The sequence below is a fragment of the Vicugna pacos genome, chromosome 13 (assembly GCF_048564905.1).
Source record: "Vicugna pacos chromosome 13, VicPac4, whole genome shotgun sequence".
Lineage (NCBI taxonomy): Eukaryota > Metazoa > Chordata > Mammalia > Artiodactyla > Camelidae > Vicugna > Vicugna pacos.
In genome coordinates this window covers 35,626,890-35,643,044 of record NC_132999.1, presented here as the reverse complement: position 1 = coordinate 35,643,044, position 16,155 = coordinate 35,626,890, and the positions used below count along the sequence as shown (strand labels likewise).

Below are 16,155 nucleotides of genomic sequence, written 5' to 3'. Positions count from 1 at the left end.
CCAGTCCTTTCAGGGTCACTCCAGAGAAAATAGAGCAGCCAGCGAGTACTCAGAGGGTTTCTTAAGTTTCCTGGGACTCCTAATCTCTATGGAGGGAGGGGCAGGGCTACACCCCGCTTCCTGCGACAGACCCAAGGCAATTCTGTCCCTTCCAGGAAGGGCGAGGCCATTTCTGATTCTCACGACATCCACTGCTAGCAAATACTCAGGTCATGAGACCTCCATCTCTGCCCACATCTGAGAACCCAGAGTTCAGGTTGGCTCAGGAATACTTTGAGAAGCTTAGTTCATCCAGACTTGTTCCAATCAGAAGGGGGCCAGCCCAGAGCAGGCCCAAGGGGCCGGATGCTGGAAGTTCAGAACAGGGTTAAGACAGAGGGTCCTCAGCCTGGAGCAGAACTGTCCATCTCCCTCCCACAGACCATTCTCTTTGGACCAAATACTTTGAGTCCCAGCAATCTTTAGTGAGAGACAGGGCTTGTTTGGGGAGGGCTCAGCAGAGACCCTGAGCCAGTCAATCTTTCACTGAATGAGAGCAACAGGAGGGACTGATGTGGGGAAGGGAGGAGCCAAGGGAGGGGCCATGCTCAGTCACTGGCTCCCTCCCCTGACAGCTGCCCAGTCTCGCTGGCTCCCAAAGCAAGATCCCAAGAGAAGAACTACAACCACTGCCCTTGGGGTAATAATCTGGCATCTCTGTCCTGGTTCCTGCTTCCAGTGCCAGCCTGCTCCGTCCATCAGTGAGCCGCCCTCCCTCACTTAGCGGGCCCTGCTCTTGCCTGCTGCCTCTCAGAGAGACTCTGGGGCAAGGGAGGATTGTGGCTTGGGGAAGGGAGCGAGAGAAGTTTCCCGAGATCAGGACAGGATTCAAGATGAAATGCTCTGTGCTACTTCTCAGAGTGGAAGTAGAGAAAAACCGGACATGGTCTGAGAACCTGTTGATGAGCACATACTGAATGCTCCCCGTGGCAGGCAGAGCACAAGGTGGGAGTGGGGGTGGAGGTGCCGGGGTGTCCACCAGGGGACAACCCCAGGTGTCCTGCTGTCCTTCCAGCAGGACAAACTGCAGCCTTCTCTCCAGGGTCTCTTGTGGTGAGGATGGGGAGTGTATCTCCTGCCTCCTGGCAGCCTTTTGGGCTCTGTGGAAGAATCTGCCCTGCTATGGGCTCAGAGCTGGGTGAGGGACTGCCCACCTGAGCCTGGGACAGCCCTAGCCCTCAGGAGCCCAGGCAGTGCCAGACTCGAGGCCCCATGGAGACTCCTAGGCTGTCCTGTCACAGTAAGCAGCTGACAGCAGGCCCCAGAGGGGATGGTGCTCAGGACCCCTCACCCTCCACTGTCCTTTTCCCTGTACTCACCAGCATCCCTTTGGCACCTTTTCCTACCATGGCGGCGGTGGGCTGGGGGCTCTGGGGTCCCAGACCACACTCACAGGCTCAGCTTCTAGCACCTTTCAGAGCTCGGGCCTCAAGAACTGTGGAGAGAGTAGAGTGAGGTGAGGACCTGTCCCAGGAAGGCCAGGACGTGTGGCCCTGAGGGCTCTCCAGAACAGACAGTACAGGGCCCGGATCACCAGCTGGCAGGCCCTCTTTCCCTCCTGCCCTGGCCCCCCTCCACCAGGCTATTTCCCATCTTGCTCCTTTCTGGATGACCCTCCATCCAGCCCCCACCTCACTCTTCTTCCAACCTTTCCCCTGGATCCCTTGGTCTCCAGGCTTCCTGTCCCAATGGGCAAAGGTCTATTTTTGACTCTCCAGATGCCCAATTCTATAAAAGATAAAAAATGAACACAGAACTGGGACAGGGTCCAATTCCTTCATCGTCTCTATGAATGGCTTCAACCTTTCCCCTGAGAGGGAGTCAGCTTGGATCAGCACAACCTCCTCAGCCTCACCCTAGCCGGGCAGCCAGGATGCTCCTTCCCTATCCTGCTGCCACGCAGCTCGGGCTCCAGGGCAGCTGGGTTTGTTGTTATATCACTAACTTGGACCAGAAGCTCTGGGCACACCAAACACAGCGTGTGTGGGCATGTCTCCCCATCCCTGCTTGGGCTGGCCCCTGCCTAGCACCTTCGCTCCTATTCGCCAGGTGAAATTCTACAAATCCTTTAGGACCCTGCTTAAGTATCACTTCTCCTCTGTAGCTTTTCCTGACACTCCCCTGATCTCAGCCCAGAATGAACAAATTTCTTCCTCCTTTCTGTGTTGTGCAGACTTCTACCAGTGTCCCTATCAACTCATATTAGACATATTTGCTTATAAGTCTGTCAACCACAGGTTGGCCAATCCTGAAGGGCTGGATGTGTTTCATTTACTCCTCTGTGCCCAGCACCTAGGGCAGCACTCATCTTGCAGGAAATGTTGGTGGAACTGAGTTGAAGGGAAATAAACCAGTTAGGAGGAAACCTTGAAATGAGGGTCTGAGTCAGCTGGAGATCTTGTAGGAAGCCTCTGTGAGGCAATATGGGGCTGGGGACAGATGGGAGGCTTGGCCATGTGGCATGCAGCTGTATGCAGGTTTAATGCCAGCCACAGATGGAAGAGGGGGGAATTTTTGACAGGTCACAGGAGAGGAAACAACCTTGGGGGAGCCTCAAAGAATTCCTCCCCCGGAGGAAAACACGGGGTCAGATGGACAAGGACATTCAACTTCCACAGAGCCTGGTCCCAGGAAGGATCCAGCTCTGCCTCTGGGATCTTCTCTGGGTCCTCCCAGGGAGCAGACTCTACCCCCAAGGCTGTTTGGTGCCACTCTGCCCAACTTGCGTCCACCTCAAGGGCCATGTCTCACTCACAGGCCCAGGAAGTCATCGGAAGGCTAGAAAAGAGGAAGAAGCTGTTCTTTGCCTATACCAACCAGCCCTGGGCCACCTGAGGCTTCTGCCCTGGCCATCAGTGTTCTGTACAACCTTCTCCTCAGGGCAGGGCCAAGTGGGGACGTGACTTGTGGCCATTTCCCTTTGGTTAGTCACCCAGGCTGGCCTTCCTGCCTCTCAGTGTGGTGTCCCTAAAAAGGTCCCTGCTCATGGCTTTGGTCTTCTAGAGGCAGCCAGGATAAGAGGGGTTGCGCTCCCCTAGAAGATCATACCCTCGTCCACCTCACTCACAGCACCCCTCCCTCTGAGCTGTAAACTGTAGATCTGAAGTTCTCAAAGCTCTCTCTCTTCGGCCAACAAGTAATCACGACAATGATGACAGTAATGACAGCAGATGGCATTATTAAGAGTCACCTCATGGGTTGTGAATATGCCCTCTGGTCAGGTGAGTAAACAGGATATTCTGTCTTGGAACTTAGGGTACAGGGTGCTATCCCTGAGCACTGCAAATACAGTCCTTGTGGACAGATCAGTGGAAAAAAGACGGCTTTATGACTTCCAAGACAGCAAGTTGGTTGTAAAGCACCTGCTCTTTCTCCTGCCTCTGTCATTTCTGTTAAATGGCCCCATCCATCCATTCAAAAAGTACCACCTGTTCACCAGGCCCTCTCCTAGGGGTTGGGCATCCACATTTCTCAGGCACCAGACCTGCCCCTAACCTAGAATGGGCCACCATTGACCAGCAGTGGGTCAGAGTCAGTTTAGCATGTGATAAAGAGTTTGGGCTCTGGACCTGGCTCTGCCACTCACTAGGTATGTGAATTCAAGCAATTTACTTAACCTCTCCGAGTCTCAGTTTTCTCAGTCTGGAAGGTGGGTCTAATCCTACTTCCTTTGTATGTTCTGCTGAAGTTGGAAGTTTCTGCTTCATTTTTGACTCCACTACATGTCCTCCACTTTTTCCTTCCCTCCAATCCATTAATCTTCCCCCAACCCCTAAAGCCCCAGTTCTCTCCAGGAGTTCTCCACAGCCAACAGGATATGGCCTAAATTGTTCAGCAGGCATTTGGGGGTGGCCACAATTCAATTCATCTATACCCCAAATATTTATTTTAGGCTTGCTCTGGGTCAGACCTGTGCTGGGCATCAAAAATGCCTCAGTCTCTGCCCTGCTGCAGCTTACAGGCTGGGGGAACAAATGAAACTGGTGACTCAAATGTGTATCAGTAAAGCCTTCGATAAAGGGTGTGAAAGTGAAAGAGTCTTTTTACACCAAGGGAACTCGGCCTTGTCTAAGAGTTACCGAGTACTTTCCTGAGGAAGTGATGTTTAAGAGTCAGAGGGAGTTAATTAGGCAATAGTGAGGAAGAGAAGAGGAAGAGAGATTCAAACAAATGAAATAATATGTGGAAAGACCATTGGGCTGGGGCTCACGTAGCCAGGGAGAAAGCAGCCAAAGATGAAGGTGGACAGATAAGCAGCGTCAGGGTCTTCAGGGCCTCAGTTTTGGTTTTTATCCTGAGGGCAATGGCAGCTACTGAAGTCTTTAAAGCAGAGTTGTAGTTGTGAGGAGGAGTAGTTGATGGAGCGTGCACTTTGAAAACATCACCCTAGATTAGTGCGGAGAAAGGACTGGAGGGAGCTGGTGGTGGAAGAGAGGATATCAGTTAGGAATAGGCCAGGCCAGAGATGAGGGGACTTGGATCAGGAAGGTGGTGATGGGGTGGACAGAGATGCACAAATTTGAAAAAAATATAGAAAGCAACTTTGGCAGGACTTGGTGATGAATTGGACTTGGGGGCTGAGGGGTAAGGCGGGGTCTCTGGTTTCTGGAGGTGTAATAGGAAGAAGCCAGTGCCAATGTGAGACAGGAATGCTGGAGAGGCTGCAAGTTTGGAATGGGGAGAAGATCAGCTGGACTGAGTGAGCTGCGTTTGAGTTGTCTGTGAGCCACCGAAGGGCGATGCTAAGGGGGTAGTCTTAGGACCCTGGCTTACCTTTACAGTCTCATTGCTCAGTCTTGCCTCTCCTCCAAACAGGACTGTCAGGTCAATCAATTTTAAGAGTCAAGTCCTGGAGTCCTCACTAGGTAGATATAGACCTCACAGTTTCCAGGAAAGATAGTGGAGGAAGCATAATCTCCATTCGCTGTGATGGAGAGTATGGATAGGCTGTAGGAGTAGGGGAGGGACCTCAGTTCTGCCTAGATCCAAGGTCGGCTACCTATGGCCACTTGTGGCCACCTGTGGGCCACCTATCCAGCCTTCCCGGAGGGTTCTTGCTTCATGCCTGCCCTCTTTTTTTGAGCACCCTTGTCCCCATTTCCGTTTGTATATACCCTACCCATCTTCAAAACTTGTCCCAATGCTATTCTCGTCCGGAAGCCTTCTTTTCTCCTCCCAGTTGCAGTCAATCTTTCCACGGTACACACAAAGCACGCTGTGTACATCTGATTAACATGCTCCTCACACACAGCCGTTGCGGCATGGTTATTTGTGTCCAAATCTGCTTTCCCCACCAGCTGGAGAGATCATCTAGGGCAGAGGTGTGATTCTTCTCTGTGCCCGAAGCTGGGCACTGAGAGGGTACCGCCGCAGTCGCAGTGTAGGCCGAGGAAGGGAGCGTTTTTTCTGCGGTCTTTGGAAACACTTAGGCGTGCTCAGTGCTACCCATTAGTCCCTTCCTGTAACTAGTCCCAATCTTCTGATGCTCCCTCACTTTTGAGGGTCTTTAATCTCTTAGGTCCTTGCCTACTTCTCCACTCCTCACCCTCTCTAGCCTTTATCTCCTAGCGGTCGCAGCATCAGGCTTTCAGCAAAGAAACAGAACCTGGCTGTGTACAAGAGCTGTCAGACAGTCAGGGACGCGGCTCCTTTAAGAGTGACCCGCGAAGGGCGTGGCCTGCCGAGAGCAGGCCCGAAAGGGGGCGCGGCTCCTTTAAGAAGCAGCCGGCAAGCTGAGAGGAGGCCCCAAAACGGCAGGAAGAGGCGAGGTCGCTTTCGGAGCTGCTGCACCGCCTGGAGCGCCCCGATTCCTCGAAGCGGGGCGCGTCCACCTTAATCCGAGTGCGAGGCGTTGGGGGCAGGCGTTACATCAGCCGCCACGTGTGGGCCTCTGAGCTGGTGAGGGGGCGGCGGCCCCGCCCCCGGTCCCTGCGGTGGAAAAGTACCGGGGCGCCCAGGTCCCCGCCCCCTTGCCCCTCCCCCGGGCCGGCTCCGGCCCCTCCCGGCCCTCCGGGAAAGCCCCCCTCCCTCCCTGCCCGGGCCCCGCCGCTTTCTCCCGCCCGGCAGTGGCTGCGGGGTGCGGGGCGCCGGCTAGGGGTGGGCGCCCCGGGCTGCTAGGCCCCTGCCCTCACCTGCGGCCGCCCGGGCTCGCCCTACGTGCACCCGGAATGAAGGCTGGGGTGGGGAGGACGCAGATTCTTTCCGGGGTAGCAGCCCCCAAAGAACACCACGGGCATAGCCCCTTCCCAAAGCCGTGGCCGGGAGCCGCGGATAAAGACACCCCGAGGGCGCCGAGACTCCCTGTCGCGGCTTCCCGGGACCTGCAGGCGCGCGGGAACCCGCACCCGGCCGGCGAGTGGGCGGGCAGATAGGGAAGCCGGCCGGCTGGAGGGACCAGATAGGCAGCCAGGCCGGCCGGCAGGGCGAGGAGATGGAAAGCCGGAGCTCGCATGCCGGGCACAGACCGGGCCCGCTGGTTCTCGTCGCCCGCAGGCCCCCGGCGCGCAGACCCACTGGCGCCTCAGACAGACGCTTTGGTTCCGGCACTGCCGGCACATCCTTGCGCCCGTCGCCCGGGACCGAACCGGCGTCGGCACGCAGCTCCCCCTCCTCCGGAGCGCCCCCTCGCCCAGCGCCACCGTTCTTGCCCGCTTCAGCTCCTCGGTGACACTGGTGACACCCAGACGCGCGCACCTACCCCGACCTTTCCGGCGAGACAGACATCCCCATGCGTGCACCCACACTCTTACCCACAGATGCCCGCATGCATGCGCGATCTCTCTCTCTCTCTCTCACACACACACACACACACACACACAAACACACAGCCCCGCGGAGCCATCAAACACCTAGACCGACGGCAGGACTGACTGAGGCGCAGCCGCAGCCGCAGCGCCCCCTTCCCCCAGCCCCTTACCATGCTGCAGCCCCCGGCCCGGGCTTGCTGGGTCCGCACCGCGGTGCACCCAGGTGGTTTTCTTAAAGGGAAAGTTGCATCAGCCTCCTGAGGCTCAGTGCTGCCGTGAGTCCGCCCGCCCCGCCGCGCCGCCGCTCGCCGCTCCTCCAGAGCTAGTTGTGTTTTGGTTTCGGGGAGGCGGGGGCCAAGAGTTTGGTGAAAGTTTGGAGAGTGAAGAAGGCTTGGGAGACCTAGCCAAGTCCCTCCCCTCTCTGAACAGCTCCCCTGGCCGCCCTGCCTCCCCCCCATCTCATCCCCACCCTGGCCGACTTCTTAGGCTCCTCCTCCCAGGGAATAAAATTACAAGTCGCTCCAGCTTTTAGATGATTGATCCTCACGAACCCCTGGGAGTGGGCTCTGTAAAGGAGCCCCCTTCTCCGTCCCTGCCTCGCTGCCCTCCAGCTGGGGCCCTTGGAGGAAGCAGATGTCGTCCCCTTCGGGCTAGGCTGGAATGAAGCTAGAAGGCCTTGGGCACTCGGGGTGCTGGGGCTTGAGTTAGCCTGCCAGGCCCCCGGCTTTCTGCGCCTGCGTTCCCCCTAGAGAGAAGTCAGAGCAAATTCCATTCCCTTTGGAGCAGTGGGCACAGCTGGGTAAGGCCTGGGTCCTACTCCTTGGAACTGGAGGGCTGGGGGTCCTTTCTCCACGGACCCTCCTTTGACCACTGATTTGGTCAGCCCTACTCTGGCAGTTGTATTACAGGGGCTACAGACACCCACCTGGGTCCCCTCTTCCCTCCCTGGGGAGACAGACCTGGGTTCCTACTCCAGCTGGAGACTTTGCCAAAGGGAGCTTTGCTGAGCCTCAGTTTCCTGTCCTGCAAAATATACAAAACACATTGTTCCAGGCTGCCTCTGGGCAGCAAGGCTTGGCAATTGGTGGAAAGGGGCTCCCACACTTGCTTACCTTGAGCACTACCAGCTGTAAGGAGAATGACCAGTTAGTACTGACTGTCAAGGGACTGTTGTTGCCCCCAGCATCTGCTCAGGAAGGGGATCAGCACAGAGAGGTAGTCTCTCCTCTGCACCCTGAGTCTCTTCCTCACAATTGTCTGGCCAAGAAACCAGTTTTATTTGTTCCCTGAGGATAGTCAGCCTCTAAGAGGCAGATTCACACATGCAAACACACACAGGATCAATTGATGAGTGAGATTCCACTTTATTAATTTACAATCAGAGGCACTGAGCAAGATAACAGGTATCAGGCACAGATACTTGCAGCAAGGAACGCTCAGGCCACACATAGTTCACTCCACCAGCCTTCCTGAGGGCGCTAGGGACTCAGAACTGACAACCTATTCACATTAGAGACTTGATCAAATCTAGGAAGATCTGGAGATGTTAATCTCATCTTTCACTTTAACTTTGTCCCCAAACCTAGCAGGTATAGCATGTTTGGGATTTATATCCTCCTGTGAACGGATTGCAGATGTCTTGTGTGTGCTCGCATGCCTCTACCTGAGCAGTCTGTTGTGCCTGTGCCCACCCTGCTCCTGTGGATTTCTATAGGTGGGTCTGTGTTTGTGGAAGAGTGTGTGCACTGCAGCAGCTCTGTGTAGAGGTGTGTGTGTGCCCAACTCCAGGGACTGGGTACATCTGGTCAAAACCCCACCCTCACGCCTTGCCTCTCCTGCTAGGGCATGAATTCTGTTTGTGATGGCTCCCTCCCTCCTTCCCCCTGGGGCTTGTCTAAAAGGGCCACCACACAGGGAAGGCAGGATGGAGGCTGCTGGACAATCCCCCAGGTAGTGGAGTGGGGACAAGGAAGAGTGTGAAAGCGTGGGACAGTGGCCTCCTTTCCCCTTGAAGAGTAGACTGGGGGTAGGGGTGCCTGAAAAGAGGGCACTGAGTGTCAGTGTTGCTTCTGAGACTGTCATGGCCGAGGAAAGTGAGGCTTCCCGCCTCACCCTAAGGACTCCATATGAAGGGAGATGGGCTCAAATGCTCAGAGCCAGACCCCCAGGAGCCTCTCAGGACCTGTGGCTGGGGGTGGGGTTAGAAGAAGAGTGGGGTGCTCAGGGTTCAGCCCTCTGAGCCTCTATTAGGAAGAAAGAGTGTCTGGGATTAATCTGGGGCCAGGGCCAGCCTAGTACTTTAGCCCATGGGGTAGCGGGAAAAAGATTTTCCCCAGAGTATTGGGGAAAGTTGATTTTACTAGACAGATGACACAACACAAAGAATATTTGCATATAGATGTTTGTATTTTGTCTTCTGTGATCTAGAAAGGGCTTCAGGCAGCCACACAGTGAGTTGAGTCCTGAGGAGAAGTTTATGAGAAAGATTCTGTTTTTTTGAAAAGCCGTCTCCACAAGACAGGGACTAAAGCAGCTGTTTTTTTCCAACCCAACCGAGGCCCCAAGGGAGGCAGGTTTGGGCCTAGCCCAGGTCAGAGCTGGGATGGCCTTCATCCCAGGCTGTGAGTTCCTGGCCCTGGGCAGATGGCCCACGGGGTGGGAAGGGGATGGCCAGCCTGGGTCGCTGTGGGGAGAGTGGAGGGGTCAGGCCAGAGGACGGACAGGAGGGCTGTTGGGGTCAGACATCATACTGGCGAGCTTCTTCCTGGGGCAGGGCAGCAGAGGACGGGCAGCAGCCGGGCCCCACCCACTGCGGGCTAGGGCGTGTCTCAGGAGCCTCCAGCTGCTATTTCCTGGGAGGGCAGGCCCCTGGCGTCAGATCCCCCAGTGCTGGCTGGTTTCACTTGTCATCATCAGCCTGCAGGAACCAGGCCTCTGTTGGGACCCAGGGAGTGTGCTTAGGTGTATGTCTGGTGGGAACAGTGATAAGGACAGATGTGGGCCACTTCTGGAAGACACTGTAGGAGCCGGCAGCCCTGGGCACCTGGTGGGGAGGGGTGCTGAGGGGCACTTCTGGGAAGTTGGGGGAGGGTGGCAGCCTGGCCTGGGGCCCCAGCCTCAGGAGCTGCAGAAGCCCACCTAAGCTCTTCTCTCAGATTCTTCCTCCCTTGACCTTGGAGCTTAGTGGTCAGTGCCCGGCACCTTCCTTGCCCTGTCCCAATGCAAAAGAGCCGGTTAGGTTGGTTCCAGATCTGAACTGTCTCTGGGGCTCCATGTGCCCTTCAGGCCATCCTGTTGTGCTTTCTCTGACCCTGGTCCATGGGGGCAGCATGAGCCAATTATGGGAATCAGAGCAGGGTTCAAGGCCGGGCCTCAGCAGCTGCAGGTAAAATTAGACATAGGGATTGGAAATACTGACTTTGGCCCTGTCTGGGGTATAGCTCTGATGTCCAGAACTTTCCATGTCAAGATTCCTAAATAGCTTAGAGCTCCCAAAGTCCAGAATTTCCAATGCCAAGGGTGCCAGAGCTCCCAACATTGCAGAGAACCCAAACCCGAGTTTCCAGCACCCGGAGCACCCAGTGCCCAGCACCCAGGGGGCCTAATTCCCAGGGTGCCTAACATCTAGACCACCTTATGTTCCTAACATCCAACTCTCGGTGCATCAACATCCCAGTTCACTGGAGAGGAATCTGGAGGGGAGGAGTGGTGGTAGCCCTCATGACCCAGATCCCTTCAGTGACTGGCATCTTCTGGAGAGTGGCCATCGCAGAAGCTGGGGCCGGGGGTGGTTCTGGAAACAACAGTGATGCTTCCTGGATGCTCCTATTCTGTGGAGAGATCAAATCTGGTAGCTTTTCTTCCAGTCCTACCTCACCCTGGTCACATGAACTGTGTAAATGAATGTCCACTTGCTCAGCCTATATGAGCGGACATCTACTCTGTGCTGGGAACCGTGCTGATTTCTAGGAACTTGGCCCTGAGAGAAAAGGAGTTCCTACTCTCCTATGTGGGGCATGTGACTGTGTGCCTGTGTCATGTGCCAGTGAGGGGCACATGACCCACTGAGGTCTGTGGCCCATGTGTGGCTGAGGGCTTGGCCATAAGAATGAATGGCTGCCAGCGTGTGACAGGGATGATGGGAGGCCATGAGCACAAACTGTCAGCAAGTTGGCATGTCTGACTGTCAGAGCCAGTCTGGCTGAGTCCGTACATCTGGCCATCCTTAGAATCCCTCCCTGCCTCACTGCCTTCCTAAGGGATGAGTTGTAAGGCTCCTCTTCCCAGCAACAGACCTCCCCGTGGGGAGCAGGGGCTGGCCCAGATCTAGAGGCTGACATCCAGAGCCGCCGTGTGGAGGGACTGGAGATTCCTCCCACTGCCCCTACTCCTGCTGAACCCAGAGCCTCTTTGGATTGGGAGGAGTGGCTAAAAGTGGAGCAGCCAACACCAAAAATAGCCATCCACCCTGACACCACCCCTCTGCCCAGTCCAGCCCAAGCCTGCTTGCTGACCTGAAGCCTGGGTAAGGCTGCTGTCAGACTCCACTTCCCCAGCTCCCATCTGAGTAATCCCTTCAGCCTTGAGAGAGGGCGAAGCCATGGTGTGACTGCACATGATGACATCATAGGGAGCTATGTCATCATAGGCCGTGACACCAGGGACTCCGCACATGGGTGATACATGGCCGCCTGAGTGGGTGGGGCTCCATCTGCTGGCAGCACCGCACAACTCCCAGTTGCTGAGGATGGTGAGGCTGGATAAGGCTGTGCCCCTGGGGCCCTGCCTTATCAATCTCCCCCACTTGCCTGATGAGCTTCTTAAGGTGGGCTAGCTCAGGGAGCAGGCAGGGAGCAGGCTGGAAGAGCAGAAGGGTCATCTGGGGCTGGCTGAGCTCCAGGGCAGACAGCCGGGGTCTGGAGAGTCCTGGCAGAGCCCCGGGAAGGGGCGGGAGGGGCCACTCGGAAAGGAACGTGGATTCTGAATTCAGGCCGCCTGCATTCTTATCCCGTTTTCCACCTAATAGCCAGGTAAACTGGAACCCAGCTTCCTCAATATTCCTCCAGAGGAAGATGATTAGTAGTGACTATCACACACTTATTTTTGTGAGGAAGAAATATGTGTGAAGTAGGCATAGAAGAGGGCCTGGTATAGCGTCAGTACTCGCCCTCCTCCCTGGGTGAGATCAGGAGGTACCCCTTACCCAGCAGCACACCCTGGTGGCCTGGGCCTTGCTGGGTTTTTCCAGAGTCTGCACAGCCCCATGTACATCCCTACACCTTCCCAGCCTGCACTTGCCCCCAGACTCCCCAGGACTCCTGGACTTTCTGGCAGGGTTCTTCCAGCACCCCCCACTGACATCTTAGAGCCCTGGTGCCCTCTGCTGACACAAGCCATACATGGCAGTTACAGCCCTATCCCAGGGCACATCTAGCCAGACAAGGAGCTGTCACTTGTCTGGTTATTTTATGTCTCCCTCACATCCTCTTTACAAGATAGGAATTATCTCCGCCTTGGAGAAATAAAGCCCAGGCAGGTTTAATAACTGGCCCTAGGTTACAGAACTAGTAAGTGGTAGAACCTGAACTTGAACCCAGGTTGGCCCGTCTTCAAAACCTACACTCTCACCTTGTAAACAATATGCACACTGTCACAGGGTGACCCTGTAGATGTTTTGTGTGCCACACTGATCATTGGAGTGCCACTCTAACTGGGTGTGTGCTCATTGAAATTCTTCAGCTGTGAATATAAAATAGTGTGAATTGGATTTGAGCACAATAAGACTGGGTGTTTAGTGGAACTTTTTGTGTGGCGTTGGTGTAGCCATAAGATTGTATTGTGTGAATGTAACCATGGTTCAGCTGGTTATTTTTGCTGTGTGACATTAGCCATAGCAAAGTCCAGCTCTGTGTATGTGGTGTGTGTGTGTGTGACTCTGTTGTAGAGGGATGTGTGGCTAGCTAGAGAGATTGTGTGGGGGAAGGTGGCCGAGGGCCCTGAGTTCCCAGCACCACTTGCCTTTGCGGTCCCAGGACTGTGTCTGCTCACCATGACACACATGATGGATGACTTCACATGCCTGATGCACTCCCATGGGCCTCCCCGTTCTTAATCCTCCCCTCTCCCCCACTTTTTTTGGAGGAAGTAAAGCAAATAGTACTACAAATGGAGTTGGTTTTCATTTTTTTCCATGGGATATTTGAGAGCCTTTTACAAACCTTTGAGTGATATCTCAAAAAAAAAAAAGTCATTTAAAAAGGCAAGTAAATGTGGCTATTTGAATTCTTTCATTTGAGTTTGAATGTCAGGCAAAAACGATGTTCATAATACTACTAAATTATTATTTGCCATTTTCACTTCATTGATATTTGTGCTGATGATGCAAGAGCAGCAGTAGGTAAAACTGCTGGCGCTCAAGTAGGAATCAAGGCGTGGTCCCAACCTTACTGGCAGTCTCCGTATTTTTCTCTGCCACTATGCGTGCACCGTACAAAAAAAAAAGGGAAGAAAGTGAAATAAAGAATTTTAAAAGTCCAGTTTCACTTTAGGGTGTCCTTGATAAAGCAAAAAAAATTGTTAATTTCATGAAATCTCAACTCTTTTTTTAAATCTTAATTAAAAAAAATTGAAGTACAGTCAGTTTACATGTTGTGTCAATTTCTGGTGTCCAGACAATGCTTCAGTCATACATATACAGACACATATTTGTTTTCATATTTAAACATCAACTCTTGAATACATGTCTTTTCAATACTTTGTGTGACAGAGGGGCAGTTTATATAAAGCACACCTGCTTCATACTGATGTAGGGTAGTTATCCCAAGGAAAAGCACTTCAGTGATTGAGTTGAGAGCCGAAAGTCACTTTCCTCACCGAATGACTACTTTTGCTTAAAAGAACATGTGACAAAAGTTATTCAGACTTAGGTATTTGGCATATGTTGTCTCAAAAGTGAATGAAGTGAGTCTGTTACTTCAAGGGAAACAAACTATCAGTGTTTGTTGCCAGTGATATAATTAGAGCTTTCAAGTGAAAATTAGAATTTGGAAAATTTCCATATGCTACCGTGAGTTTGAAAGCTACCCAAGCTTGATGAGATTGGTAATGACATTAATGAATGTATGGGGGTTTGTTTCATTTTGCTTTTTGGATTTTTGCTTTGCGGGTTGGTTGATTGTTGGTTGCTATATAATGAAATGTGTCAACATTTGGAAGATCTGACAACTCAGTGAACCAACATTTTCCAAATGACCAGTATATGAGGTTGCAGAATCATGCATGGCTAAAAAATAACCATTCAATATGCAAGACAGACCAATGGATTTTAACGTAACAGAATATAGAAAGTTCATTGATATAGCTTCAGATCCCACACTGTCACTAAGCTTTAAGAAGCAATACGTGTTGAGTTTTGGTGTAGTATCACAGAATGTCCACAATGAACCAAAAAGGCTATTAAACAACTTCTCACTTTTCCAGCTATATCTGCTATGAGGCTGAGTTTCCTTCACATCTTTCAACCAAAACCACGTATTGCAACAGATTGAATACAGAAGGGGGTATGAGAGTCCAGCTGTCTTCTATTGAGCCAGACATCAAGGAAATTTGCAAAAATGTAAAACAATGCCTGTGTCCCACTAAAGTTCTTGTTTTGGGAAATACATAGATATTTTTCATAGACATGTCTTTTTTTCTGGTAATATACAATACATGTATCACTGTTATTTAATCATATATTTTAAATTTTTCTCAGCATTGACTTCAAATATAATGAATATCAATAGATAAAACTCAAACAAAACTCTTTGGGTCCTCAGTTATTTTTAAGTGTAAAGACCAAAAAGCTTGAGAACCAGTGAATTAGAGTTTTACTTAAAAAAAAAAAAGAGAGATAAAACTGTATTAAAAACTTGCCAAGAGACTAGATCTTAATTGTCCCTGGAAGAAATGATAATTATGTGACATGATAGAAGTGTTAGCTAATGCTACAATGGCCATAATTTTGTAAAATATAAATGTATCAAATTAATATGGGTTACCTTAAACTTACACTATGTTATATGTTACTTTTATCTCAAGTTTTTATTTTTCTTTGCCCTGGACCTTTGTTATTATTAATGTGCTGTCTAAGAATAAGCTTATTTTATTGCTTCCATCACAATATATATAAGCCACAGATTTCCAGCATGTTCCCAGTGTGGTTGGTGGCATTTTCTCTCCCTTGTGGAATGTGCATCTTGTCACTTTTCTTCCCCACACAGCCTGGTTTTCTTAATGAGAAGATAATTGATCCCTCAGTAGCTACTGCCTACTGAGGACCAATGAGGTCGACCAGCTGGCTGGCTGGGCTCTACATAATGATTGGTACTCCCTTTCTGTCCCATCCCTCCCTTTTCTAAGAACTCTTTTTAAAAAGCAATTATTTGTTGAGTACGTTGTGTGTTTAGAGCTTTATATTCATTTTCACTTAATCCTCACAATGATTTTACAAGCTAGAAACTATGATTCCCATTTTATGGATAAGAAAACCTCAGAAAGGTTAGGAGAAGCCTCTAGGAATGTCACTGACCTTAAATCCCTTTTAATGTATACATTCAAGAAGTTCTTCATTTAAAGTTTAGTACCTTAACAATTGTTCTTAGGAACAGATTCCCACTGAAGGGAGACTCGAGCACAGATCTGCACCTGAGCCCCATCTGAGCCCTCACATTTGGGTCCTTACCCCTGAGACTCCTCTGAAGCCATGTCGCATTGAGGGCATGTCTGAGCCCTGGTACTGACATCTTGCCTGGATTGTTTCCAGAAGCTTTAAGCTGAGCCTCCCCTGCCCTCCATTCTCCTGACCTGCACCTCTCTGAGCTTTTCCCTGGGGCAACATGCTTGAACTCCTCACCTGAGCCTACATACCTGAGCTCTCTGATCAGCCCTCACATCAGAACCCTGCCCTCCGTGTTGAAATGTAGGTGGACTCAGACTCCCAGAGCCCCTTTCAGGGAGCAGCAGTGGCTGGATGGTGAGGGGGTGCGTGGGGGTGGGGTGTGAGCTGAGAGAAGCAGGAGTGGAGGGGAACCCTGGGCTCTCAGCCCCCAACCATGGTCAGGAATGTTCCCAGACAGCGCTGACCTCTCACCCCAACCCACTTCAGCTAGAAGATCCACTGACTGCCCCCTGTCCCCCCACTTCAAGGACTAGCAGCTGTCTCTGGAGCAACTGGGGCATCACCATGGCAACAAGGCTAGGACAGGGTGGGGGTAGGGTGCGGCTGTTTTAAAATCTATTATTGCCCTAAAACATGGGGCCTGATCCTCTCATCCTGGTCATGTTCAGAAGCTCTGGATTGGCAGAGGGGTGGCTGGGGCGGTGGGGCGGG

The 16,155-nt window shown here is 52.3% G+C and overlaps 1 protein-coding gene across 2 annotated transcripts in view; it reads right to left on the bottom strand.

Moving 5' to 3' along the window:
- Positions 1 to 7,252, bottom strand: part of SLC6A9 (solute carrier family 6 member 9) — a 30,708-nt gene extending 23,456 nt beyond the window's left edge. Inside the window, exons 1-2 of one of the 2 annotated variants that reach the window (XM_006200384.3) lie at positions 6,956 to 7,252; positions 1,359 to 1,474 (exon numbers count right to left, since the gene is read on the bottom strand). In XM_006200384.3, the coding sequence (XP_006200446.1) occupies positions 1,359 to 1,388 (30 nt within the window). In that variant the 5' untranslated portion in view covers positions 1,389 to 1,474; positions 6,956 to 7,252. Of the gene's footprint in view, positions 1 to 1,358; positions 1,475 to 4,812; positions 5,638 to 6,955 lie in introns of those variants that run through there. The other variant, XM_072974581.1, reaches the window with a different exon arrangement.
- Positions 7,253 to 16,155: the final 8,903 nt, after the last annotated feature.